Consider the following 25,536-nt stretch of genomic DNA (forward strand, 5'->3'; position numbering starts at 1 on the left):
GTTTTTTTTTTTTCTTTTTTTTTTTTTGAAAAAAAGTTAGAATTATTTTTAGTAAAGATTGAATATACTCAATCACTCAAATGTGTTGAACAAGCTCCATCTCAGTAAAACTGAAATTGTTACCAGTGGAAGTAGAAAATTGTCTCATAGTTTTTTTGTCTCAAAATTTGGTATAAATTCAATAGTTTTGTCCTATGTAATTGCTTTTAGTTTCCTTCATTCAAGAGTGAAAAATATATGAAAATGGTCTTATTTGAAATAATAGCCAATCCAACAATCAATTCGGCTTAAGTTTGATATTTTATAATTTCTAAAAAATTCATAAAACAAATATTAATAAAAAAATATGCCTTATAGCCTTAATTATACATTTGGAGCCGTCACATTTGACTTGGACGCTCTTAGCAAAGAGATATGCTTTAAACGTAGTTCCCACATCGACAATTGAGGAGGAGAGAAGAGCTATGAGCACACAATAAAAATAATTTCGTGGCAAGAACAAAAGCATACCTTTCTCGGCCTTTTGGCTAAGATCAAGTGTAGTATCTGTTCTTATCAGTTTAATATCTGATACGGGGATCATTGATCCACATGATATTAAATTAATTTTTTTCGGGGGAGGGTCCACCACAGTAGCTTGCTACTGGGGCTCTCAAGCGTCGCCCATGCGTTGCACTGCTGCACGGGCCTGGCGCACCCCACCAATGCCAGTTGAACTTTGCTTGAATTTCTGAAGTGTTAAATTTAAATGAATTTATTAAAAATCAAAAGACTTGGAAGTAATAAATTTTAAATAATTTTAAGTACAAAATTATTTCAAATCTAATTAAACTCATTTTTATTTCAAATTTAGAATTTAAAAATCGATTATTGAAAATAATAAGGTTCAACATGCATACATGATTCATAATTACATGAACAAGTTCATGAATTCAATGGTACATCATATATTTTTATCATATCAGTTTTACTTTATTACTTTAAATAATAAAAGAGTTTTTTTTTTATTTTCTCTATCAAATATTTGACATTTTAGGCTATTAACTTAAACAAGAAGGAAAATCCTAAAAAAAAAAAAAGGATTAGCATTTTATGCTATTAACTTAAACAACATTTGATTTTAGTTTCAAACGTAGCGTTTTTGTGATGAGGCCCAAAGCCCACATCGGAAACAGAACCAGTTTAGCTAAGGGCGAAGAACTATATAATAGAAGCTTCAACCAAAGGAGCAGTATCTTTGCGCTTGGGGCAATGACGCAGCTTGTGAGGTTCTAACCGAGGCGCGTCTATTGCTGGTTGAAAACTATTTCCAAACCCCCTCTTCGGCCTAGGCTTGACTTAGGCCGTAGAGAATTTCTGGAAGGGCTCCCTTCGGGGTAAAGCTCTACAATCCTCAGTTTATTAAACGTTTTCTATTTATAAGTACACATGAAGTTAATTCTTTTTGGTCTTCTGTTATCTTCTCGAACTATTGTAAAATATATCATTTTATATGAAATGTTATAAAATTAAGTCTTAGAGGATTTTTAAAATTTTAAAGTTTATAAAAAAGAAAAGAACTATCTGCCATTGTGTAGTTCATTTTAATTTAAATATAAAAAAGAATGATAAATGAAAAATGTTTCATTTTTTGGTTAAATATATAACCACCTCTATAGATCTTGAATTACAAGAAAAATGAACAAGGATAAAAGAATTAGGAAGTTTTTGTTGTTCACACGGACATGAAAGATTGCATCTTCCTCCTTCAAAAAGTTCAAAAAAAAAAAAAAAATATAAAAAGCTTTATAAATTTAGAAAAAATAAACAAGATTATTAGAATAAAAAATAATATTTACAAAATTAATTTATTAAAAATTGCAATTTCAGATTGCTAAATTATTGTTGATCAGCCGATTAAACCGTTGATCAACCGTAATAGTCCGTGGTTAGTTGTGTTTGATTAGTGATTATTAATATAAATAATGATTAAATTATTGAATTTTTCATAGAAATAAATCTTTAAATACTAATAATCTTAATTTTTTTTTTAAGTTAATTGTTTGTTAGATAATAATGAAAATAGCCAAGAAATGAATATTTCTCAAACAGAAAATCAACGGTACGATCCATCTATTCTGATACAAAATATAAATATATGATTTATAAAATCGGTTCATTTGATTTTCTTTCGGATTATTCCATTAAAGAAATTAAGAAAAATATTCCTTCAAATAATTTTTTATGAAAACGTTTAATTATTTTTTTCTTCAAGCTTTGTATAAAGAAAATAAAAAAGAGAGTTATTATACAACAATAGTAGCTAAATTGAAAAATAGATATTAAAAAAAAATTATCATAAAGTTAGCCACATCATCAAGAACTTACTAGGAAAAACCAAAAAAAAGAAAAAAAAATCACTTTTTAAAGGGGAGAAAACAACATTCACTTTCTTTTTTCTTTTTCTCAATTATCTTTTGCAATTTCTTTTCTTTTTTTCCTTTTATTTTTTTTTATTGTCAAACGTAGTTAATTTAAAAAATAGGATAAACATGCACCTTTTTGTAATTATCTTTGAAGAATGTTGCTTAAAATTGTGTTCCTTTTTTAAATTTTGTTTAAAAAAAAATTAAATTTAGATCTCATCTCTCATAAATACTCCAAAATTTGAAAGAAACCCATTCATACAGCTCTCATCTCGCTGTCAAGGCTTAGGTCGAGAGATGAGAATTTATAAACAATATCCCACATCGGAAATAGAAGAGATGCTTGGAGCTAGAAAGCTGTATAAAATGGTGTTTGAGAGAACAAGCAAAGCATACCTTTCTCGGCCTTTTGGCTAAGATCAAGTGTAGTATCTGTTCTTATCAGTTTAATATCTGATACGTGGGCCATTGGCTCACATGATATTAAATTAATTTTTTTAGGGGGAGGGCCCAACTCAGTAGCTTGCTACTGGGGCTCTCAAGCGTCGCCCATGCGTTGCACCGCTGCACGGGCCTGGCGCACACCACCAACACCAGTTCAAATTGTCTGTACGCACGGGGCCTAAATGGTTTCATGGGCCATCTCTAAAATTTATGAGTCTGTTGTGTTTATGAGACAAAAAAAAAATTTTATATGTATTTTATTATATATAATAGAGAAATGGATATTGGGGTTGGTAATGATACCCTTATTCGGTTTAAGATAGACAAAAATATTTTTAATATTATTGTTGAAAAAATAAATGATTCTTTCTTTAAAATACCTTCTCTTTCTAATTTTTCTATCTTTTCATGTCTTTTTCCCTCTCTTCTAAATTAGGTTTTTTATATGTTTTTAAATATTATTATTGATATAAATAACATAATGGCTAAATTCATAACTTTTATAAGGGAGCCCTCTAAAATTATGATTTTCGTAAAATTGCACGCTTCATTGCACTTGGGACAATAAATTTTCAGTGTTTTTTACTTTATACATACAAAATATTAATTTAATGTGTATCTATGCAACTTTTATTTTAATGATTTTCATATTTTTAACTATTTAACAATCATGTATTCATCAGTTTTACAAAATGGAAGTTTAATATAAAAATTTTGTAAATTAAAATTTAATAACTGTTATTTTATAAATTGCGGGTAGCACAACTTTTTTGAAACATAATGCTATATTTATGCATTTAGCCTAACATAAATATAATATTTTATATATATTTCGTAATAATTCATTACTTCATGGGTGTTATAGAGAAATTCAACTTTTTATTTCATTTCAAACATGAAGTTTAAAATTCAAGCTTTAACCTAATAAAAAAATTCATTTACATTTAAATTCCACATTTTATTTGGTAGCATTTTGATAAAATTTTGACGACAATCAAAAATTTCAAATATTAATCAACAAGTTTGCTTTTTTCTTTTTTCTTTTTTTTTTTTTTTTTTGTTTTGGTTGGAGGTTATTTGCATTTAAAAACTTTTAGCTGAAATAGTTAAAAAAAAAAAAAAGAGAGAGAATTTAGCTGCAAACAAAGCGTTTTGGTATTTCTGTGACTTTTTGTTACAGAAGGTAGGCAAGAGCAACTGAAAGCCCAAAATCCCACATCGGCAGCAAAAGCTGTTTGGCTAAGGACAAAGCAGTATATAAGATAGGCTCAACTAGATCGAAGAGCATCTTTGCGCTTGGGGCAATGACGCAGCTAGTGAGGTTCTAACCGAGGCGCGTCTATTGCTGGTTGAAAACTATTTCCAAACCCCCTCTTCGGCCTAGGCTTGACTTAGGCCGTAGAGAATTTCTGGAAGGGCTCCCTTCGGGGTAAAGCTCTACAATCCTCAGTTTAAATATTTTCTATTTATAAATACGAAAACAATTTTTGTTACTTAAATTATTACTGTTTTTAATTAACCACGAGAAAATGAAATATTTTCTTTCATTTCAGTCATTAGTTTGCCTTTTGGCATACCTTCCTTTGTTAATAATTTGATATTTTTTAATTTTTGTTAATCTTTTTTAATTTTCAATTACTAAATAATGCGTATATTTGTGAAATAATTATCAAATCTGCAATTTGTGAACCAGAATTAAAGAGAGGAGCACCAAGACAATAGCCAAAGCAATTAGCAAGGAGATTTTGATTTGGATGCATTCTATTCGACAGCAAGTCTTTTCTTTATACAAAACCAAGAAGATTTTTGGATTTTGGCTACCATCACCACAGGTTTGTTGACCCTTTAACGGTCTGATACGCCACGTGTAAAGAAACCGACGGGTATTGACAAATGTGCTTCAACGGATAATTGTTATTTTATTAATAGAGGTGAGTGCAAATCGGATCACTTTGAAAAACCCAACCGAATACTAATCGGTTTAGTATTATTATTGATTTCTAATTTTGGGTAATTTTAATTTTAGATTCGGTTACAAAAATAAATTAATTTTATTAAAAAATCAAACTGAATCAATGAAACTGAACTTATTTGATTTCATATATTCAATTTTTGTTGTCTAAAGAAAAAAATTTTAGTTTTTGATTCGTGGTTGGGGTTTGAAAACTCAGCACATGATTACACAACTTTAATTTTTAGTTAGTTATAAAAATAAATTATTAAATATAACTATTATTCGATTCGGTTATAACCTTGCCCAACTATTATTAGTTAGTTAGGCAAGGCTACGATGAACCTGGAAGGCTTATTGACCTTTATGAAAATAAAAAAAAATAATTAATATAATTCGACTATTTTTTTTTAATTCTTTTCCAAAATGTTCCTCTATTAATGATTGTAATATACAAAAGTGAGAATATAATATATATTAAATAGAGATATATTAAAAAATTAAATTAAATTATCTTTTAAAAAATAAATATTATTATATTTTAAAATAAATGAAAAAAAAATCCATTTATAGGGACACATAATACACGAATCACATATATATATCACAATATATATATATATATATATATATATATATATATATATATATATATATATATATATATATATATCACAAAAAGGTCTAATAATTTGCGTCTTGATTTGAATTATTTAGAGATGAAGAAAATTTAGTTAATATATTAAGTTATAATTTTTCCTTCATTAATATACTCTTACATTAGTATTTATCAAAATTAAATGATTCGTATTAAATTATTTTTCAAAATTAATCAAATATTTGATTAAATATAATTTTATTGACAGATTATTATTTATATGAAGATTTAATAACGATAATAAAGCAGTATGACTATTATATTTACTGACAAAAAAATATATTAAATAAAACTAAAATAATAAGATTTAAACATTATTCATTCTTAAAAAAGATTCAAGATAATAATTTAAAACCGATGAACAAGGTATATAAGACAAGAATTATTGATATGGCAAACATAAGAGAAATCTCAATTAGGCGGAGAAGAGGCAAGTACAACCTTATCCAATGCAAATATTTGTGTGCCAGCCAACGTGTCATCTATTGATTCCAGTTGGATTTATATGAAATTATTAAGGAACAGCAACAGTTGACGTGGCAGCCATGCTACTTCCTGATTACTTAAGCCACTCATCCACCTTAACCTCCATAACCATCCTCTTCTCCATATATATCCACCAAAAATCCCTCATTTAGACTCCAGAAACCTTTGAGAGAAACCCATTTATTAATACCCACAAACCAAAATGGAAGCCAAATCAGTTGTTTCCTCTGCTATTTTCACTAGCTCTTCACTTACTCCAGCTTTTCGTGCTAATGATATAAATAAAAGGTCTGTCTTTCTCTTCTTCTCTGTTTCTCTCTGTTTCAGTTTCCTGGGTGCTCTGTTTTTCCTTTGTTTCAGAATCTATTTGGTTTATCTTGTCAACAGCTAGCAGTAAGTAGTCAAATATAGGATATCTGTTAGCTGTTGGAGGTCCAAACAATAACAATTAGAAATGAGGATTGACTACCTTAATAACGTAGTAGATCGGTGTTTTATTTTCTTTCTTGGTATACACTGTTTCTCTCTGTGTTTTATTTTCTGGGCACTCTGTTTTTTAGTTTTTTTATCTTTTTAAGGCTAACTACTTGTGCTTTTACTTATAGAAAGCTATTGCTTTTGCCGTTAGCAATTAATCCAAAGCGATGGAGCATTGGAGTTAATCAGAGAAGTTTCAGATTCCGGTACGGTAAAGAAGATGAAATTAATAATTAAGGATTTTATTTAAAGGGAATTTTCAGTCATTAGTTATTCTTTTTTAATTTATGGTATTTCTTTCTTTCAAGCCCAACAATGGCTAGTCTGAGAGGTAATTTGGAAGTTCCAACTTCTGTACCAGTACGAGTTGCACATGAACTTCTTCTAGCTGGACACAGATATTTGGATGTTAGGTATTTGATTTTGATGCTTTTTCTTCTTTTGATTTTGGAAGCAAAAGCTATATTTGCTTGTAGGAAAGAAAGAAAAGAACTTACTATTCTTATTTTTATGCTAACATTGTAGGACTCCTGAAGAGTTCAGTGCTGGACATGTGGTGGGGGCTATTAATATTCCATATATGTACAAAGTTGGATCAGGTTCTAATATTTTTGAAACTATTAGGCAATTTAATTGTATTTTAAATTTTTATATATATGAAATTGTTAAGCTTTATTGAATTTTTTTATGAAAATCTCTTTTGGATTTATTCCATAAGAAGCAGAGTTTCAAGTCTTATTTTGTCGGTCTTGCTCATTTATCTTGTATGAGACTTATGTTCTCTATTGGATTTTCCCTTTTTTTTAGGCAATAGAGCAATTAGTAATTTTGGGTTGTAATAAAGCTTGAAGCTTTCCCTCTAGGAGTTCATGTTCTTCATCATTTCCCTTGTTTGGATCATTGACTTCTTCATGATATCAATAGGATTTTATACCCAAGCTTTTTTCTCTTCTTACAATACAAATAGGGAAAGGACTTTCTTCTTGTTTCCCAGCCCCCTTTACCTTACTTTTGTCCTTAAGCTCCTTTGAGCTTCTTCCTTATGTACCAAAAAGAAAAAAGCTTGAAGCTTTAAAATTTGGTCACTTCTTTAAATGCATTATTATTAAGGATGACCATGACCCCAAAAAAGACTTTATTTTGGGATTTTGCACTAGCATTTATTTAGGTCCATTGAATTCTCAACTTGTTAGTAATTGTGTGGGTGTGGTAGGTTCGTGGAGTCCACTTTATTTTCACTTTCAATGAATCGCATATATTCGATTGGGTGAATGGTGATTGTGTTTCCCTTCCCCATTTCCCTATAACTATATATGTGCAATTTGGCAATTGTCTCTTATTTTCCTTTAAGGCAGCTTATTAAGTTTCTGTCAATTTATGTTTTATTTCTCAATGTAGGAATGTCAAAAAATCCCAAATTTCTTGAGCAAGTATCTCAACATTTTGGAAAATATGATGAAATTCTTGTTGTAAGTCTCTTGATCTAAAGTCGTTTTTTTTTGTATATTTATTTTAAAGTCTTGTTGTTCTTCACTGCTCTGTAGTTCAAACTAGTATAATTATTTTATTTTCTCCTGGTTTAATGAGTAAATTCAATCATTTAATTACAGGGCTGTCAACTGGGGAAAAGGTCTATGATGGCTGCAACTGATCTTGTAGCTGCGGTGAGTACATATTCTGATTAAGCTTCAACTCTTGACCTTGGTTTGATTTTCATTTAATTAAGCACAAAATTAATTATTTAATTGAATTTCCAATTCTCTTTTCCAGGGTTATACAGGTGTGACCGACATTGCAGGTGGATATGCTGCTTGGACACAGAATAAACTTCCAACAGAAATTTGATGTGTATGTTTATGGGAAATGTAAATGCTTATTAAAGCTCGAAGTAAGAATTCATTAAAGACAATTAGGAGGGAAGAAGGTGATTTGCTAGAAGACATTATTAACCAGTACATATTAACAATGGAAAGTATTAAAAAGAGAAATATTGTAAAGCATATTGAAGTCTCCTTGGCCCATGGAAAATCAATATCATATAAAAAAAAATAAAAAATAAATATAAACCAAAAATCTACTGTTGTAAATTTCATGAAACTAAACTTCGAACTTTTTTTATAAAGTTCAAGAAGTTTACTGTAGTCCTGTCTTATTATTCAAATGTAAATATACATATGTTGGCAAATCATCTAAAGAGGGTTTTTTCCGTTCAAAATATTTTGATTCGAACTCTGGATATTGTTTAAGGGGTTTAGTATATCATCCCACTGAATAAATTAATAGTCGATCTAATTAATGATAATTTTAGTACTATTCGAAGTAGATATTTATTTATTTTAAACACCAGAGAGAAAAATCAATTTGAATTTTTTTAAGTAAATCAAATACAGACTTGCAATTTTTTTTTTTTTACATTAACGAGGATTAGTAAACAATGTGACAATAATTATAATAGTATTGAACTCCATTGAGAGAAATATAATAATATGAAAATTCATCAAGTGCCGTCCAAATTATATGAGAGACAGACAGGCCCACACAGCGAAATGCGTTAAAGATTAAAGAAGATCATTTAATAAATAAAGGGAAAATTATTATTTAGTCCCTCAGGTTTTACATAATTATCTAAGTAATCTCCGGCGTTTAATGTAATATATAATTAGTCCCCGACATTTTACTCCGTCTAATTAAAAGGTCTTTTCGTCTGAAAAGTTGGTGTTTTGCCGTTAATTGAAGACAAAAATACTAAAATACCCCTCCCTCGCTGACGTGGACCAATATGACCTTCCAAGTGAGGGAAATGAAAAGTCAGACTGCTATTCTCCCAACGATTGCTCTCTCACGCAAAAAAACGTCTTCATCTCCAGTGTAAGTGTTGAAGAATTTTTGAAGAAAATGATGTTTGTTGACGAAACGAAATGAGTGGTCGTAGCATGCAGTGCTTCATTTGTGTGGAATCACAATCTTGAAGCTTTGTTTTGAGGTAAATACCAGTAACTGAGACCCACTTCAGTTTTTGCTTGAAAAAAATTGAAAATCAATATTGTTGAGGATGTTTATGATGATGATTTTTGGTATATTGAAATTCTTAAGCATCGTTATGAGTTCTTTTGTGTATAATGATAATGTATTTAGGGTTTTTGTAGACGGTAATGCTTTTTTGTAACACATATGTTAAATTACAATGTAGGAGAGCTTGAATTTGATGGCTTTGCCTGAAAGTTACACTATTGGGGTCATATATGAAGGGGATACATTGTATTTGTATGATGCACAACCTGACATAATGAGTTACATTGTTCTCTTACAAAACGTATGCAAAGTTCACAAGATAAAAGATGGGAATGTGGATATTACATGTTCTGAAAATTATAGAATAGAGAACGATGCAAACGTGACTTTAATGTTCGAAAGATTCAAGGACAATGATTATATTGAACTGAATTTGGTTAGGAAGCTAGGTGAACCGAGTGTTGTTATGCCAAATGTGTTCCACAGTCAGGTGGCAGATAATATGAGTTTACATCATGAAAATTTGCAGCCTATTAGGGAAGTTCCAGGCAATGGTGTTGGGGAGGCAGAAAGTAATATTGGATCACAAACTGAGATAAGGGGGGATGTTGGAGATGTGATCATTATTGAGCAAGAAAATGTAGGTGCTGGGATTGGAAATACAGAGGGTATAGGTACTGGTAGGGGGAAGGGGGCAGAAATGTTGATAGGATCACAAATGTGGGATATTATGCTGGCTGACGACACTGAGTATTCAGGCTATGTAAATGAGTTAGGCAGGGGCAAAGGGAGGGGGAGAGGGCGATGTAGAGGCAGGGCAAATGTTCATGAGGCAAATGTGAATAGGGACAATAGGAAGGGGAAAAGAGCAATTGCAGTTGGAGCCTCACAGCTTTAGAGATAGGGTACAACAATAACAACCATTGGAGGGGGATGGGGGAGAAACAGAAACTGTTGTTGATAGCCAGTCCACAGATGATGACTATGTCTTTTCTGATACTGAAGATGAGAGTAGTGAATTTGAAACACTTGAGGGAATGGAAACAGATCCAGAAGAGGAAGTTGACTTCAATAATGATGTTGATGCTAGTCTCAGTGATGTTGATACTGACAAGGAACAGTCAGCTGCAAGTAGTGACATGGAGGTTGATGCACCAAGAAGAAGAAGAGCTAAAAAGAAAATACGCGATCCTTGAAAGAAAATATATGACAATATATTTGAAACACCAGTTGAAAGTGATATTGAATTCAAAGTTGGGCATGCATTCTTAAGTGTTGATAGTTGTAGGGAAGCTTTAAGGGATTATGCTGTTAGGGGAGGGTTCATAATAAGGATGATCAAGAATGATAGTAGAAGAGTGACAGCAAAATGTAAGGGGGAGGGCTGCACATTTAGGTTCCATGCTAGTGTAGCTCCAGACTTAGTCAGTTTTGTAGTAAAAACCCTACAACCTTAGCATACATGCACGAGGCCATTAAACAACAAGAATCCAAACGCAACAACAAAGTGGGTGAAGAAGAAACTGGAATCTCAATTGGCTGCTGATCCAGGAATGAGTTATGCTTTAATGCAAACTGAGTTGAAGGGAAAATGGGGCATTGAGACTGAATATTGGCAGCTTCATAAGGCAAGGACAGCTGCTAGAGAGTAAATTGCAGGTTCACATGTTGAGAGCTACAATAAGTTGCATGAATACATTGCACAACTTCAAATGTCAAACCCTAGAACTTTTATAAAATTTGAATCAATGCCAAGGAACAATTTGGATGAGCCACTTGTCTTTAGCTCCAATTTCATATGTTTTGAAGCAATGAAAGTGAGATTTTTGGAGGGATGTAGGCCTCTCATTGGATTGGATGGATGCTTCCTAAAGGGCCCTTTTAGAGGATGTTTACTGAGTGTTGTTACACTAGATGGGAATAAGGAGCTGTTCCCACTAGCTTTTGCAAGTGTTCAAAATGAATGCACTGCAATATGGACCTTCTTCCTTGACTGTCTTAGACAATGCATTGGACCGGGATGTGATTCAAAGCCATGGACATTCATTTCAGACAGACAAAAGGTAACTTCCTCCAAAGTATTTCATAATTCACTTTCAACTATTTAGCTAATGATGTTGAATTCTTTTTGAACATAGGGATTGCTTGAGGCTGTGAGGACATAGTTTGAAGGTTCAATCTACAGATATTGTTGTCAACATTTGTTAATGAACTTCAAGAAGCACTTTCTAGGGGTGATGTTGAGGAAGGAATTTTGGATGGCAGCTAAGTCTAGCCATAGTTATGCATTGAAGCAGCATATGAAGAATGTTGAGGGTAAGAATGAGGGAAGGGCTGTAAAATGGTTAATGGATATTCCTCTTTCACATTAGACTAGACATGCCTTTCATCCAGCAGCTAAAAGCGTTGATGTGACAAATAACATGACAGGGAGTTTCAACAGCTGGCTTGGAAACTTGAGGAACAAACCAATTGTTGAGCTAATAGACTCTATTAGGCAGAAATGTATGGTTAGGCTTTATAAAAGGTTTGCAATGGCTACTGCTTGGGAAGGGAGAGTAACTCCAAAATGCAAGAGTGCACTGAACAGATTGATAAAAGAAATCTAGACAATGCAAGATACTACCAAGTAACAATAATGAGTTTGAGGAGAGAGAGGGGCCTGTGGCTTTTGCTGTTAACATTGGGAAAAGGACATGCACCTGCAATTATTGGGACATTTCAAGTCTTCCATGTAAACATGCTTGCATTGCACTTGGATACATGAGACTCAATCTTGAAGACTTTTGTCACGAGTATTTCACAGTAGAGAAGTATATAAAGGCCTACAGAGGAGTCATTCATCCAATTCCAAATTACTACATCCCACCATAAACTGAATTTCTAGTCCTAAAGCCTCCAAATGTTAAAAGGAAGCCTTACAGAACAAAAGAAAGGAGAATACTTCAAGAGGAAGAAGCTCATCCAAGCACAGCTAAAAAATCTTGCACAGTTAGGTGTGTGACATGCAAGTAACTAGGCCATAATAAAAGAACATGCGAGCAAGCCCCACCAGCCATATCTCAGGTTAGATTCACTATTGCAATCTGAATACTTACTATGTTGTTTTATAGTATGTTGTTTTTAATTTACATACCATTTGTTTTATTAGAGGAACAAACAACCTGTGCAAAGAGGAGGAAAAAAATCATCTGGATCTGCTGCTATTGTGGAAAGAGGTGCTGCTGTTGCTATGCGAAGAGGTGTTATTGGTTCTAGAGGGAGAGGTGTTGCTGCAACAAGAGAGAGATGTGCTTCTGCTTTGAGAGGGAGAGGTGCTTCTGGTTTGAGAGGGAGAGGAGCTTCTGGTTTGAGAGGGAGAGGAGCTCCTATGTCTTGAATATATATTTTTTGTTCTGTGTTAATATGTTGCAGATTTGGTTTTTTTGTTCAAATGTTGAAGATGGTTTTTTTTTTTTTTTTTTTTTTTTTTTGTGGACTCATATGATGCAGATGTTCTTTTGGGTTATTGAGGTGTTGCAGATGGTATTTTGGACTTCATATGTTGCAGTATAGATATCCTGCTATGTGCATTTTGTGGGAACAGGTGCTGCTGCTGAGAACAGATTGCACAGTTAGGGAGAATAAGGAATCTTTTGATTTTCTAGCAAGCACAGGAACAAATGTGTAACTTTTTTTTCCATTGTCATTATGTCTGTCTTTTTCTTAACAACAAACACGCAAGTGTGGACCAAGTTTGATTTGAGTAGGGTTTTTGTGATGTACATTATGTAAATATGTTGTTTTTGTCTTTTGTGAATTGGAAACATTTGATTAATGACAATGGAACTATTTGTAACCACTCCTTTGCATGGGAGCCAAGTTTGAATACATATTTTTGCTTTGCAGTTGCTATACTTAACACCAAACGACTTTGGAGTTAATAAGTACACATTTTATTGCATAAAGTATATTACATTCAAATCATCTTCAAATTGGTTGTGCCCAGCTGAGTTACTAACATCTAACAACTAGCCCACCACATTAACACATCCACCTACAAAAACTATATAAACTACAAAAACTAACCAAACTACCCTAAATACAAAAAAAAAAAAAAATCACAATCCTCTGTTACCCTTGTACAGCAACATTACAAATAAGGTGAAAAGCATCATGATAGCCATCAAGCATATGAAAATCAACTTCTTCAAGCTGCCAATCTCCGACTCCAACCACTCCCTTTTTCCTCCAATCGTCACAATCTCACTGTACATTTTCATCATCTCCCTCTTCATGTACAACATCTCTTCCTTCAATTCACACAAGTCAGTAGCTACACTTCTTTGCCTCATTTCCAAATCGCTTCCTTGAGATCGATCTAATGAATCTATAGCTTTACACCATCCAAGGAAAGACCCGCATGCATTTTCAATACAGTAATAATACAGTCGATTTTTGTTTTTTTGTGTCTCTGAGATCCTAATGCCTGCTTTTCTCCCACACTTGCAATACATATTCACATACCTTCCTTCCCATGCTCCATCGGCTGGGCTTGAAGAAGACATGTAGGCTGTCTCTTGTTACCTGCAAATGAAATGGAGAGGAGCTTTTGTGTTTCCCCTCTTTTCCTTTCTCTGCATTTTGTAAGAATAAAATATGGTCAAACCTTCTTTATTTTCATGCACAGTTCAGTAAGGGCATAACGTGTCATTATGAAATGTCTGTCTTTGTTTTTAACTGATTTTAACGGCAAAACACCAACTTTTAGGACGGAAGGACCTTTTAATTAGACGGAGTAAAATGTCGGGGACTAGTTATATATTACATTAAACGTCAGGGATTACTTAGATAATTATGTAAAACCTGAGGACTAAATAACATTTTCCCTTTTTAATGTATATTCTTAATGATTTTGTTCTCTCCGTTTCCAAATACAATGGAGTTTAGAAACTGTTAAAAAATGTTAAAAACCACAATTACACGAAGGAGAAGCAGTAGAATGCTTCAAACTGAAACATATATAAATTTATATATCCACGTTTCCAGTTTCTGATTCTGACACCCACTTTGCTAAGCAAACACAAAAACATGGTGCCCACTTCCACTTCTCCTACCCATTTACGCGTCTTCTTGCAGCATAAGAATACTATCACCTTCACCTGCCGAACTGCCAAGCCAAGAGAGGAAAAAAAACTAAGCCTGATAAGAAATTTCAATGGCAAGAATAAGAACAACATCTAAGAAATGGTTGGAAATTGTTCGAAGAAAATTCCTTAAATCATCTTCTAATTATAATAGAAATAGAAACTCTACTGCTAGTGTTGTTCTTCTCTCTAATTCTTGCTCAAGTCCCGATGATGAGGGTGCCAAATCAAGTACTGCAGTTACAGAGCAAACCACCATTTATGAAGAAATGATTACTGAAATTTCTTTGCCTAATTTCAGTAAACAATTTGGGAAAGAAGATATTGCTGCTATCAAAATCCAAGCTATTTTCAGAGGCCATCTTGTAAGTTCTTTAATCCACTGCTTATTTTATTTTTATAAAATTGTTTAATCCACTGCCAGAAAACAATTTAGTGCATATTTGGATTTGGAAAGTTTACAATCATGATGAACAATCAGGGCAAAGTTGAATGAGCAATAAGAAAAATTATATGTTTCAAGAACCCAAATTAATAATAATAATAATAATATATTGGTTGTTGAAGGCAAGAAGGGCGTTTGGAGCACTTAGAAGCTTGGTGAAACTACAAGCATTAGTTCGAGGGGTGTATGTAAGGAAACAAAGTCGTATAGCCCTGCATTGCATGAAGGCACTTGTGAGATTACAGATTCGGGTAAGAGCAAGGCAGCTCTTGGAAGATGCAGCCATTGGCTAATGACTACTAGTACATTTTACCACTATGGAGAATTTTCAAATGGATTTCTACCAATCCCATTTTCGAATGTTAACATATATCTAATTATATGAATGATTGGTTTCCCAATTTGTATGAAAAACTAAAGAAAAATAAAATGTTGAAAGTAATACTTCCATTGAATTCATAGAATATGTTCTCTGTCTTTGATATGGAGTCAATAAAAAAACCTCTGTTGATGATGCAATATAATTAAATGTATTTGTTAGTATTATTTTTGTATTAAAAATGCTTTCGATTACATCAAATTACATTTGACAAAGCTAAAGCTTTTTCACAACTAAATGACTTAAAAAAAAAAAAAAAAAATCCTAAAAATTCCTTTAATGCACAAAATTTACAGTAGACATGGTTGTAATCATGATGAAAGATAAAAACAAGAGAAATTGAAGATAACAATTTAATTCTGTGAGCAAGCTTTTAACATGACCATGTTCTTTACAAGAGTTTAACATTAAGATTGTTTGGTGAGCCACGATGGAATATAATATAATGTAATATAATTAAAAGCTTCACTAATGTACTGTTTATACTTTTAATTACATTACATTGCATTTGATCATAGCTCTTCAAATAAAGCCTGTGTACAAACCAAGTGATAAATAACAAGAAGCAAGTTTGGTAAAAACAATGGAATGCATGGGAGATTATGAATTAGAATCAAGACTGCATTTCCAAAAATAAGATCAAGTTATTTCTCCAAAAAAGAAAAAGATCAAGTTACATAACCTAGCAAGGAGGAAAAATAAATCAATAGGCAGTGTCAATCTCCTTGAACAGTAACCGAACAATTCTTGTTCGCCTTTTACAAAGAGATGATTCAAAAAAAAAAAAAAAAAAAAAAAAAAAAATGTAATAAGAAAAAAGAGAGGTCATGACGATTCGAAAATTTCTATATAATCATGTATCCCTTAGAAGAGACTTACACACTATAATCAACCTACAAAAAAGAGAATGGAGAAAGAAAGCGAAGAGAAAAGGCCAAAAAAAAAGAACATACAAGAACCTATTAACTTAAAAAGGGAAAAAAAACACCGTCAGAGCAAAGCATTTTGTACAATTGAAATCTATCTACGACGGAAATCGCCTGCACATGGATGCATTATTAACAGCTACTCACTTCGTCCCAACTTAATGGTGACCTCTTATCAGTGCTGAAAAGAACCCACCAGATGATTTATCTTTGCGCCGGTCTTCCCTCTCATTTCCAACCTGTTTGAATTACAAGTTAGAACCATTTAATAGGTTAAAGATCCAAATTATCAAACTGATCAGGAATGACAATTAAGTACCTCCTTGGCTATCTGATGAAGGATATCGATAATTTCAGAGAAGTTGGGTCTTTGAGCTGGATCATGCTGCCAGCATCTCTCGAGCAGTTCCGCAAGTTTTGGATGAGCATGCTTGGGGATTGTAGGCCTTAGACCCTACAACAATTGTGGTCAAAAGTGGATTGTCAATTAAATTAGAAAATTGTTTTAGTTTCATATCAGTACAAAAATAAAAAAAATAAAAAAAAAAGGACATGTACCTTTTGCACTACACCTACAGCTGCTTGCAACGGGGTCAAGTACGAGTAAGGAAGCTGAGATTTCAGTCCCAAAGTATAATTATCAATAAGAGATAAGATTTGTGCCAGCATAAATTAACCAGGTCAATTGACCCAAGGAAAGAAGATAAAAATAACATAAAAAAAATTTCTTCAAGAATGCAGGACTGACTTCTCCCGTTAGAAGTTCCCATAACACTATTGCAAAGCTGAAAACATCTGCCTTGTGATCATATGGTTTGTGTTCAATCACCTTCATACAGTTAAAACCAGTATAAGCAAATTTAAGAAGATAAAGAAAAGAAAAAGAATATATTGGCAATTGTTTCTATTTAATTGGTAATGTTTTTTAGGTTTTCCTTGTTAACTTTTTTAATTACTTTCTGAGACCCTGTACCACATAACATAGTTAGCTTAGCTTAGCCTGAAGCTTTATTTGGGCCTCTACATATGATTGTAATTCTTTTTTTGCCAAAAAAAAGAACGCTATAAGAATTTCATTGTTAATCATCATCAATGATTCATATTGAATGAGAAATATTGACTTCCTTAACATATTTGTTTCTTTCGTGTTCTTGTTGATTTGGCTGTGCATCACAAGGAAGATGATCTTTTCTGTTATATTGGAGAAATCACATTGTTCTTTATTAAATTATAATTAGTAAGCAAACACAAAATCAATCCTTCAGAATGGAACACCAGGTATCCCATTTATGTTGTCAATTACTGTCACATAAAGTAGATGAATGAGAAATTAGACTTCATGTCCAATAAAATGCATACCTCAGGAGCCATCCAACGGTATGTTCCGGTTTCAGCTGTCATTACTCCAGATTGAGTTTGCACTCTGGCAACCCCAAAATCAGCAACCTTGACAACCTGTATCAGAAAGAAATAGGAAATTAGAACAATCAAATCCAGTTAATCTTTATCTTTTCATAGTTCTTTTACTGCGTACACACACACACACACATACATTTTTACTCTCATCTACATAAAATAACACCATTCAACACCAATATCTAGGCATGGAGAACCATCCAATCCAAACCTAGTTGAAACTCTCTCATCCACGATGAACATAACTACCGCCTAGATGAAAAGCAAACATCTGCCAACTTGTATTTTAAAGTGGAAAACTCACACAAGGGATACTACTTTTTAAAATCCTATTGACCTAGAGGGAAATAGCATTGCCAATGAAAGAGTTGGGATCTCTTTTCACCGACAAGAGTGCAGAACGGGTTTTTTGCATTAGGAAAGAAATAGAGGGTATTTACTTGTTTTGCATTTAAAAAGCATAGCACTCAGTAGTACCATTTAAGCAATGAACAACTTTTTACGTTAGAACTATAAGGTGATTAATTTATTAAGCCCCAGCATAATTTAGCACTAAACAATCCAAATGGAATTCAAAGGCCAGTTAATTCATATTCCCAATGGAGAATTATATAGTTATGTGAACAAATGAAGAAAAACCACCAATAATTAGTATCACAGCACAACATGAATACTAGAGTTTTCAAATAACCAGGGAAAGATCAAATGGATTGTCTATAAACAGTTCAGCAGAAATTGATAGTAGGCACCAGAGAAATGCACATATCACCACTACAATAAGATGCACATTAATATGATAAGAGCAGAAAAGGATAAAATAAACTGAAAAGTATGGAAAATCAAATTAGCAGTATGAGACAATAAGCAAACCCAAATCAAGAATGATTGTAAATGCAATATGAACAATGACAGATTTTCTAGAGGTGAAAATCAAGAAACAACAATAACAATAACAATAATACTAACAATAAAAAGCAATCAAAGATCATGGATCCCAATGATTTATAAGTAAATCCTCTTACTTCATTTTCATCCATCAGAAGATTAGCAGTTTTCAGGTCCCTATGGATTATATTATTTTGGTGAAGATAATTCATTCCCCTGGACACATCAACTGCCACTTTGATTAAGGATGGAAGCTTAAACGCACCCTTCTGTTTATGTATAAAGTCATATATACTTCCTCTAGCCATGAACTCTGATAGAGCAGAAATGTAGCATCAAAAAATGATTATTAGCAGAGCATGAAAAAGCCTTGTCTACCTATAACTAAGACTATTAATGATAGATTATAGTCAATATAAATAGGATTCACTGTTGGTTCTGCCAATCTCATCATTAGCAACATATTTCATGTAATAAAGAATAGGTGATACCAGTGAAGTGGAAGGAGAACAGAGGGCGAAAATAACTCCTTAACAGTCACATATAGAAACATCAACTATTTTTACAAATGAAATTTCCACTAAGCATACAACTATATTTAAAGGATTGGTTAGGCTTTACCAGTCACAATGCACAAGTTTGGATGTCTGGTGCATGCACCAATGAATTGTACAACATTCTTATGCCGAATTTTCCTGTATACCAAATATGTTATTGTAGACAACAAAAGAACCACCAAGAGAGTAAAAAACATAGATCAGAATTTTATCATACAAGAAAAAGCAAGAAACGTTCATCATATGCAAAATCAGTAAAGAATGCAGCCAAAAGAACAAGAATACTGGAAGTCTGGGTCAAATCTAAACACCCCCACCCCCCCCCCCCCCCCCCCCCCCCCCCAAAAAAAAAAAAAAAAAAAAAAAAAAAAATCCCTTCAGGATCATCACTGGTGATGGCTCTCCCTAAGTTTACTACTTGGTCCAATAAAGTTATATTAATCATAAAAATCGAGTGATACTAGGGTTTACCCTGCTACAGTTTTCTGAAGAATGACATACATTTATGTAATACAGTTGCATTTTCATGTAAAAGAAACCTCAGTAGGCATTTGAAGACAGTCACAAAGTCAAACATGTCTTGCTTTTATTTTTTTAAGTATTAAATTTGAAAGATAAAATTGAGTTTACGAATAAAACTTCTTCGAAATGGCAGATGGTAATTTTCTGACAAACCTCATTATATAAACTTCTTGGGAAAACTCCCTAAGCATTTCTGCACTGACACGCTCAGGCTTGAGGATTTTGATGGCCACTTCCTGACTACAATACGTGCCTTTGTACCTAAAGAGATTAGAAGGTAAAAACAACAGAGAGCTTGCACAACATGTGTTGCACAGTTTTCAAAAGACACAACTTACAGATCACCATATGCTCCAGATGCAACTTTGTTTTCAATGTTTAGCTGACTGGTATCAATTTCCCAGACATCAGTTCCATCATTAGGTATTTCAATGCAGTCAGGAAGAGATTCTACCCCAGGATCATTTTGTTTGGTCACAGAAGAAATAGATGGCTGTTTTGACAAACACCGCTCCTGCAGATCATCACAACTTATCAAAAATATACCATGCATAGTTGATCTATTATATGGTATGCCAAAAATCCATATAAAACTGGATTGGTACAAGAAAAGAGTCAGATTCAACTAATTTAGGCGTTAAGTGCTTACTACAGAAAACCACAGTAGTCCCATTTATCAATGATGGTACTATAATGAAATTAGTTCAAGTAATTAATATGCAGAATCCTACTCTGATTCCAATGATTCATAGTAAGCAGCACAAAATTTATGATTCAATTACAAGATACAGTCCTTGGCAAACCCTAACACCAGCCAGTCATGGCATCCTAGGTTTGTTATAGTTAACCGAATTCAACCCAGGTAAGCCTCAATCACACTCTAGTTGAGGTTGGCTACATGGATCCTTCTCTTCAATTTTGCTTCCCTTACGGTCATGCACTCCATTACTCATTGGGTTCAGAGTTGCCTAATATATAGATTAACTAAGAGAGTTGTTTTAGCACCATGCATCAACAAAAATGACAAATCTGTAACTAAAAAAAAGAGCAGTATGGAGGCAGTACCTTAAATTTCTGGATTTCCTTTTGCACAGCATTTTTAAGGACCTCAGTTTCCTGAAGTTTTCCACATGCAATTATGTCAAGAAATACAGGAATGAGAAAGAAAGGTGTCAGTCTGGCATTACCTTAGCATTATAAAGAAAACAATAAAAGCAAGCAGTTTAGCTATAGAGCATGTTTAAAAAGTATTTGAAGCATCATTAAACAGCTAAACGAAAGAAAGAAGTAAAAATGGTCTCTAGATAGATTTGAATGATCTGATGGAATTTTACTTCATGAATAATAAGAACCAAAAAATATTAATGAAGGCTGAAACAGTTTCAAAGATAATCTCTTAATTCTGCTCCGACTTAAGACCAAATTAAATGAATGTTGAAATTTCTATATTCATTTGAAAATATTCTCTCTTCTATATGGTGTATAAGATAATCGAAACCTGAAAACTGAACATGTGCTGAGATTTAGAAATAATAATTAAAGAGCAATATTTGTTCTATGTCATGAATGTTCACATGAGAACTCTTAAGAAAGATCTAAAAGAATAGAGAATCAATGGTTATGATATTACTATAGAAACTATGGGATACATGAAAAAGAACATACAGCAAGGGAAGAAACTGAAAATAAAAATTAAGGAAAAAGGGATTCCATGAATGTCAGAGTAAGAAATACAAAATGCAAAATTTTAGTAACTGAAGTGATATCAATAAAATAAAGAGGTTATTTTGCATATAAGTTGCCATCTTATGTCATTATATCATTGTTCAAACCGGCAGGATTAACCCAATTCTCTGTATGAAAGATCTAAAGAAAATTCTTCACAACAATCGCAGGTGGACTACATGGCTATAGATGCTAAGTGTTTTTTCAATGACCTAATAATTTCGTCACTCAGACAATTTGAACGATTAAGTATAAGGTCTTACCTCATGTGGCCAACCATCAACAACAAAAACATCCAATGAATACCCATCAACAGTGGAGAAAGCATGAGCTTCTTGAATGTTCAATCCAATCTCAGCAAGTAGGAAAGTCAACTGGAAAATTACTTGTATATATTATCTAGTGCGTGAACTTTATAGTAATGCTGGGCTTAAACATTTTAGACAGCTAGTGCACCTTAGGTCTTTAATGCAATTTACTGCCTTTTTGAACACATAAGAAATTTTGAATATTCATATATGTTTAGTTTGTTTCTTCAATTATTTTACAAATATAGACAATGGTGTAGCCTACAAGATGGAAAAAAATCTGAAAACCTTTAAACATATTTGTGCCCAAAAACATAGATACCATGCCACCAAGTCAACATTAATCCAACATGGTTTTTCAAAAATAATATATTTATGCAATTAGCACAAATAACCAACCTCACTAAGGAGTTTTGGCCTGTCAACTGTTGAAAAGGTGATCTCGTGCATAGGCCTACAGAGTTGTCAATTGCATAATAATGTCAATGAGAATTGAAGTAAATATCACAGTTGCTAAAATATAATCCTAAATGTTGAATGTCAAACTCTAGAAATCTAAACATAGAGGCCGCATGAAAATAATGAATCTAGCCTCATCAATTACAGAATGTGTGAAATTCAAAGTTTGATCCAATACTATGACTTTATATCAATCAATAAGATCAATATTTGGAAAATTTCCAACTTTAACACATTGACAGCTGATGATGTTTGGGAAGTAGGAATATCCTAAGGTTTCTCAAAATTCTTACCGAGAAAGGTGCATTGAATTTACAGCACTATCTCCATCTTCAACATGATACCTATTGGCTTGAAATGCAAGTGCTTCAAGATTAGGTGATGAGCCAAATGTAGGAGGTGGATGGATGCTGGACATATACACACAGAGCAAGAGCATCAGCAACAAACAAAAAAGACATAAATTTTACAAAGGACAGTGTACTTTGAAGAATATACCTCTGTCTGATTGAAACATAAGAACTTTGTGCATCTTCTTTCATTGCAGCATCTGCATGGCCAGAATCAATAGACATGCCATTGGAGACAGGATAGACCTGCATTGGAGAAAAGAAAAGCAAAGAAACAATTTATTGCAAACCATTGATTCGGACCAATTAGATAATGACAAGCTATGCACAGACAACATATCAGAAAAATATTTACGTTAAAAAAATAGAACGATGATGCCATCAAACAAATGCTATTATCAAACAGAAACACTATATGCAAACTTTGTGAAATTCATATCAAGAAATTCAACTAAAGGTGGTAAAAGTTGTTCCCATTACTTTAAAAAATTGAGATGATAGTCAGCATGTTTGAAGCTTCAGTAAGCATGAACTCTGTGTAAAATAAGCAACTGCTAAATCATTAACTAGAATCCTCGAACTTAGGGTAAATAGTAGGACTTTCTATACACAATAAGCTTTTCAATGTGGAAGGAAGGCCCGACAATAAAAAAGAGTTCTTTAATAAACATGAAAAATGAAAAGAACATTGCATTTTGCTGAAATCAACAATTTGACAAACATTCTCATTGGAGTACATATTCTTTAATAACAGCTAAATGACAAGGATCACCTTCATTTGGTGAAAGAAAGCTCAAAAGCAAAGACCAATAATCCCATGGCAGAAAATAAAAGTGACTGCTCTCATCAGGGAAAAATAGTAAGTCATGGAGTTTAACCAAACACAATTCTGAACTTTGATCACAGTTGTGCACAAATCAGGCATTGATAACATGCCAAGACAACCGGCACATTAGTTAGTAGGTTGAGAGGCCCAATAACAAAATAAAACCTACATAAATACAAAGCAAATATACAGAGGAATTTGAAAACCACATTGTGTAACAGATTGAAGTTAAGTTCTGCATTTGAGTTTCCATATCACTGTTGACTATTTTACCAAGCAAAATCTCTCAGAAAAACGCAAAACAACGCCCAATACTATTTAATCAACAAGTGTTTACCTGGACAAGACGAACTTCAAATGCTGGTCGATTAGCAGGATCTTCTGCCAACTGCAGCAATCTCTTATGGGTAAGCACATCTTCTGCTCTCTCCACATTCACATCCAATGCATATCTACATTAGCACCAGAACACCGCATTAAAGGTTAAAAACAGACAATTCAATTTGAGCATCATTAACTAAACAAACGTATCTATCTCAAAAGGAAAGAAAAGGAGAAAATTAATTACAATTAAATTAATTAAAAAATAGAAAAATCAAAGCTAATATGAATATAACTATTTAGCTTGTTAATTAGAACCTATATAGTTCTTCTTGGCATTATTTGATTACAATGCAAATACGCAGTAAAAGTAAATCTGAAATTCAGAGAATTAAAGGCGGGGACCAAAAAAGAAAAAGTGAAAACTAGGAATCTCCTAATAAGCATGAGTTGGTAAAGAAACACCAAATAAAAGATTCCAGGTGATGATGAAATCTATTCTCTCTCTAACGTTTCCTTTCCTTCTGTTTCTCAGAAACCAAACAAACAATGAATATTTTTAAAAAGGATCAGAAGTTAAACTAAAAGCAAAAAGAACCTTGCAGGTAATCGATTGAAATGGAGCCAAAGCTGATCATCGAAGCCAGGAAGATTCGCTTCCTCATAATTAAAATCTTGAATTCGCCTAAGCACTTCGTTATACACCTCCAGCTTTTGCATATGGTGTCGTGGATTCGCCTGTGAATACGACTCCACTGCTCTGCTTCCACAACTCTCTAAGTCTTCTTCAATCGCCATTACTTTCGGATACAAATAAACGACACCGCACTTAATTCAGGGAAGGAAAGCAAAAATTGCTATCAATGAGAAAAGCTCAGTCAAACGACGGCGGATCGCACATGGCGATGGCAGCTCCGGTGGTGGTGCTGATGGTGGTCGATGAATTTGGCAAATAGAAAGAAAGATAAAGGAAGAGTGGAGAGAACAAAGCTTGACAACAAAAAGCCGGAAAGAGGAGTGTGTGTGTGATGCTTTTAGTTTTAGTGTGTTTCTCGGCTGCTTTCTATTCTATTTCTCTCTCTTGCAATGAGAGATCCACGTCAGCGCTCGTGTCCATCAGGTGGTGGGTCACCATGCCTCCACATATTTATCGTAACGACCCTGATTGGATAAACATTAAATAAGGGGCTGAAATTACTATTTTACCTTTATATTTTATGTAATTACGGTTTTATCCTCATATTTTTAAAAATATACTGTATTATTTTTTTTTATGCCTCGTTGTATTACCATATTTAATTTTTTATATTTTGTCTTTCATACTTTAATGTTATTTTTTATAAAATTATTATTTTATCTTGTAAAGATTAATTTAATATGTCCCTGAAATTTTTTTGTTTATATTTTTATCGGAAAAAAGTATAAATAATTGACACATAGATATAACAGTGTAAAGAAAGGAAAAAAAAAAATATTGCATTTTCAAGATGCACAGGCAATATTGTATATTTTAATAGAGATAAATAATATTAAATAGATGTTTGATAATTTTTAATCAACAGGCGATAACTAATATATCAATCAGTCGATGGAATATTATGTTTTTGAGATGTTTTTATATGAACTAATATCGTTTATATTATTACGTGACTCGTTAATCTCATAAAAATAATTACTAATAAATTTTATTTTCAAAATCAGTATTTTTAAGATCATTTTATTAATATAATATATAAAAATCAAGAATAACCTAGCCGTTCTCTCTTTCTTTCTTAAACCAAAAATTTAAAAGTTTTTTTTTCTTTTTCCACAGGTAGTCACCGATGAACTCTCACCGGCGGTCATCCCTTTTTCTTTT

General features: G+C 32.7%; 3 protein-coding genes and 4 non-coding genes across 10 annotated transcripts; 6 read left to right on the forward strand and 1 right to left on the reverse strand.

Moving 5' to 3' along the window:
- The first annotated feature begins 506 nt into the window (after positions 1–506).
- On the forward strand, positions 507–702 carry LOC119370017 (U2 spliceosomal RNA). The gene has a single exon (XR_005177572.1). It is a non-coding gene; the product is annotated as a U2 spliceosomal RNA (small nuclear RNA).
- Positions 703–1,233: 531 nt separating this feature from the next.
- LOC119370019 (U4 spliceosomal RNA) lies at positions 1,234–1,384 on the forward strand. The gene has a single exon (XR_005177575.1). It is a non-coding gene; the product is annotated as a U4 spliceosomal RNA (small nuclear RNA).
- A 1,413-nt stretch (positions 1,385–2,797) lies between these two features.
- Positions 2,798–2,993, forward strand: LOC119370011 (U2 spliceosomal RNA). Its single transcript, XR_005177564.1, has one exon. It is a non-coding gene; the product is annotated as a U2 spliceosomal RNA (small nuclear RNA).
- A 1,142-nt stretch (positions 2,994–4,135) lies between these two features.
- On the forward strand, positions 4,136–4,286 carry LOC119370018 (U4 spliceosomal RNA). The gene has a single exon (XR_005177574.1). It is a non-coding gene; the product is annotated as a U4 spliceosomal RNA (small nuclear RNA).
- Positions 4,287–6,050: 1,764 nt separating this feature from the next.
- On the forward strand, positions 6,051–8,421 carry LOC105628520 (thiosulfate sulfurtransferase 16, chloroplastic). Of its 2 annotated transcripts, none has more exons than XM_037637127.2 (7): positions 6,051–6,232; positions 6,550–6,627; positions 6,745–6,834; positions 6,947–7,020; positions 7,820–7,890; positions 8,032–8,085; positions 8,192–8,421. In XM_037637127.2, exons 1-7 carry the CDS (start codon positions 6,147–6,149, stop codon positions 8,264–8,266), a joined length of 528 nt encoding a protein of 175 aa, XP_037493055.1. In that variant the 5' UTR covers positions 6,051–6,146; the 3' UTR covers positions 8,267–8,421. The 2 variants fall into 2 exon arrangements, with proteins under 2 accessions (XP_037493055.1, XP_012065332.1); XM_012209942.4 differs by having other exon boundaries at positions 6,054–6,232; positions 6,730–6,834.
- A 6,091-nt stretch (positions 8,422–14,512) lies between these two features.
- IQD20 (IQ-domain 20) lies at positions 14,513–15,470 on the forward strand. Its single transcript, XM_012209941.4, has 2 exons — positions 14,513–14,924; positions 15,127–15,470. The coding sequence occupies exons 1-2, from the start codon at positions 14,631–14,633 to the stop codon at positions 15,295–15,297; spliced, it is 465 nt and encodes a 154-aa protein (XP_012065331.1). The 5' UTR covers positions 14,513–14,630; the 3' UTR covers positions 15,298–15,470.
- A 741-nt stretch (positions 15,471–16,211) lies between these two features.
- Positions 16,212–24,724, reverse strand: LOC105628518 (serine/threonine-protein kinase STY17). 3 transcript variants are annotated; one of them, XM_012209940.4, is made up of 16 exons: positions 24,277–24,723; positions 23,695–23,809; positions 22,680–22,777; positions 22,475–22,591; positions 22,122–22,176; positions 21,678–21,788; positions 20,755–20,805; positions 20,028–20,203; positions 19,843–19,950; positions 19,232–19,305; positions 18,748–18,923; positions 17,669–17,764; positions 17,058–17,138; positions 16,868–16,921; positions 16,629–16,763; positions 16,212–16,548 (listed from the first exon to the last, which is right to left on the reverse strand). In XM_012209940.4, exons 1-16 carry the CDS (start codon positions 24,474–24,476, stop codon positions 16,468–16,470), a joined length of 1,728 nt encoding a protein of 575 aa, XP_012065330.1. In that variant the 5' UTR covers positions 24,477–24,723; the 3' UTR covers positions 16,212–16,467. The 3 variants fall into 3 exon arrangements, with proteins under 3 accessions (XP_012065330.1, XP_037492898.1, XP_037492900.1); XM_037636970.2 differs by lacking the exon at positions 17,058–17,138 and having other exon boundaries at positions 24,277–24,724; XM_037636972.2 differs by lacking the exon at positions 21,678–21,788.
- Positions 24,725–25,536: the final 812 nt, after the last annotated feature.

This window comes from Jatropha curcas, chromosome 4 (assembly GCF_041381405.1).
Source record: "Jatropha curcas cultivar XTBG-Jc1 chromosome 4, XTBG_Jcur_1.0, whole genome shotgun sequence".
In the NCBI taxonomy this organism is placed as follows: Eukaryota; Viridiplantae; Streptophyta; class Magnoliopsida; order Malpighiales; family Euphorbiaceae; genus Jatropha; species Jatropha curcas.

Excerpts from the sequence above, each read along its gene's own strand:
- LOC105628520 (XM_012209942.4), top strand. The coding sequence starts at position 6,147 with ATGGAAGCCAAATCAGTTGTTTCCTCTGCTATTTTCACTAGCTCTTCA. Across the intron at positions 6,628-6,729 it reads CAGAGAAGTTTCAGATTCCG|CCCAACAATGGCTAGTCTGA; the intron begins GTACGGTAAAGA and ends CTTTCTTTCAAG. Across the intron at positions 8,086-8,191 it reads CAACTGATCTTGTAGCTGCG|GGTTATACAGGTGTGACCGA; the intron begins GTGAGTACATAT and ends TCTCTTTTCCAG.
- IQD20 (XM_012209941.4), top strand. The coding sequence starts at position 14,631 with ATGGCAAGAATAAGAACAACATCTAAGAAATGGTTGGAAATTGTTCGA. Across the intron at positions 14,925-15,126 it reads CTATTTTCAGAGGCCATCTT|GCAAGAAGGGCGTTTGGAGC; the intron begins GTAAGTTCTTTA and ends TGGTTGTTGAAG.
- LOC105628518 (XM_012209940.4), bottom strand. The coding sequence starts at position 24,476 with ATGGCGATTGAAGAAGACTTAGAGAGTTGTGGAAGCAGAGCAGTGGAG. Across the intron at positions 22,177-22,474 it reads AATTCAATGCACCTTTCTCG|GCCTATGCACGAGATCACCT; the intron begins GTAAGAATTTTG and ends ACAACTCTGTAG. Across the intron at positions 20,806-21,677 it reads TTGATGGTTGGCCACATGAG|GAAACTGAGGTCCTTAAAAA; the intron begins GTAAGACCTTAT and ends GGAAAACTTCAG.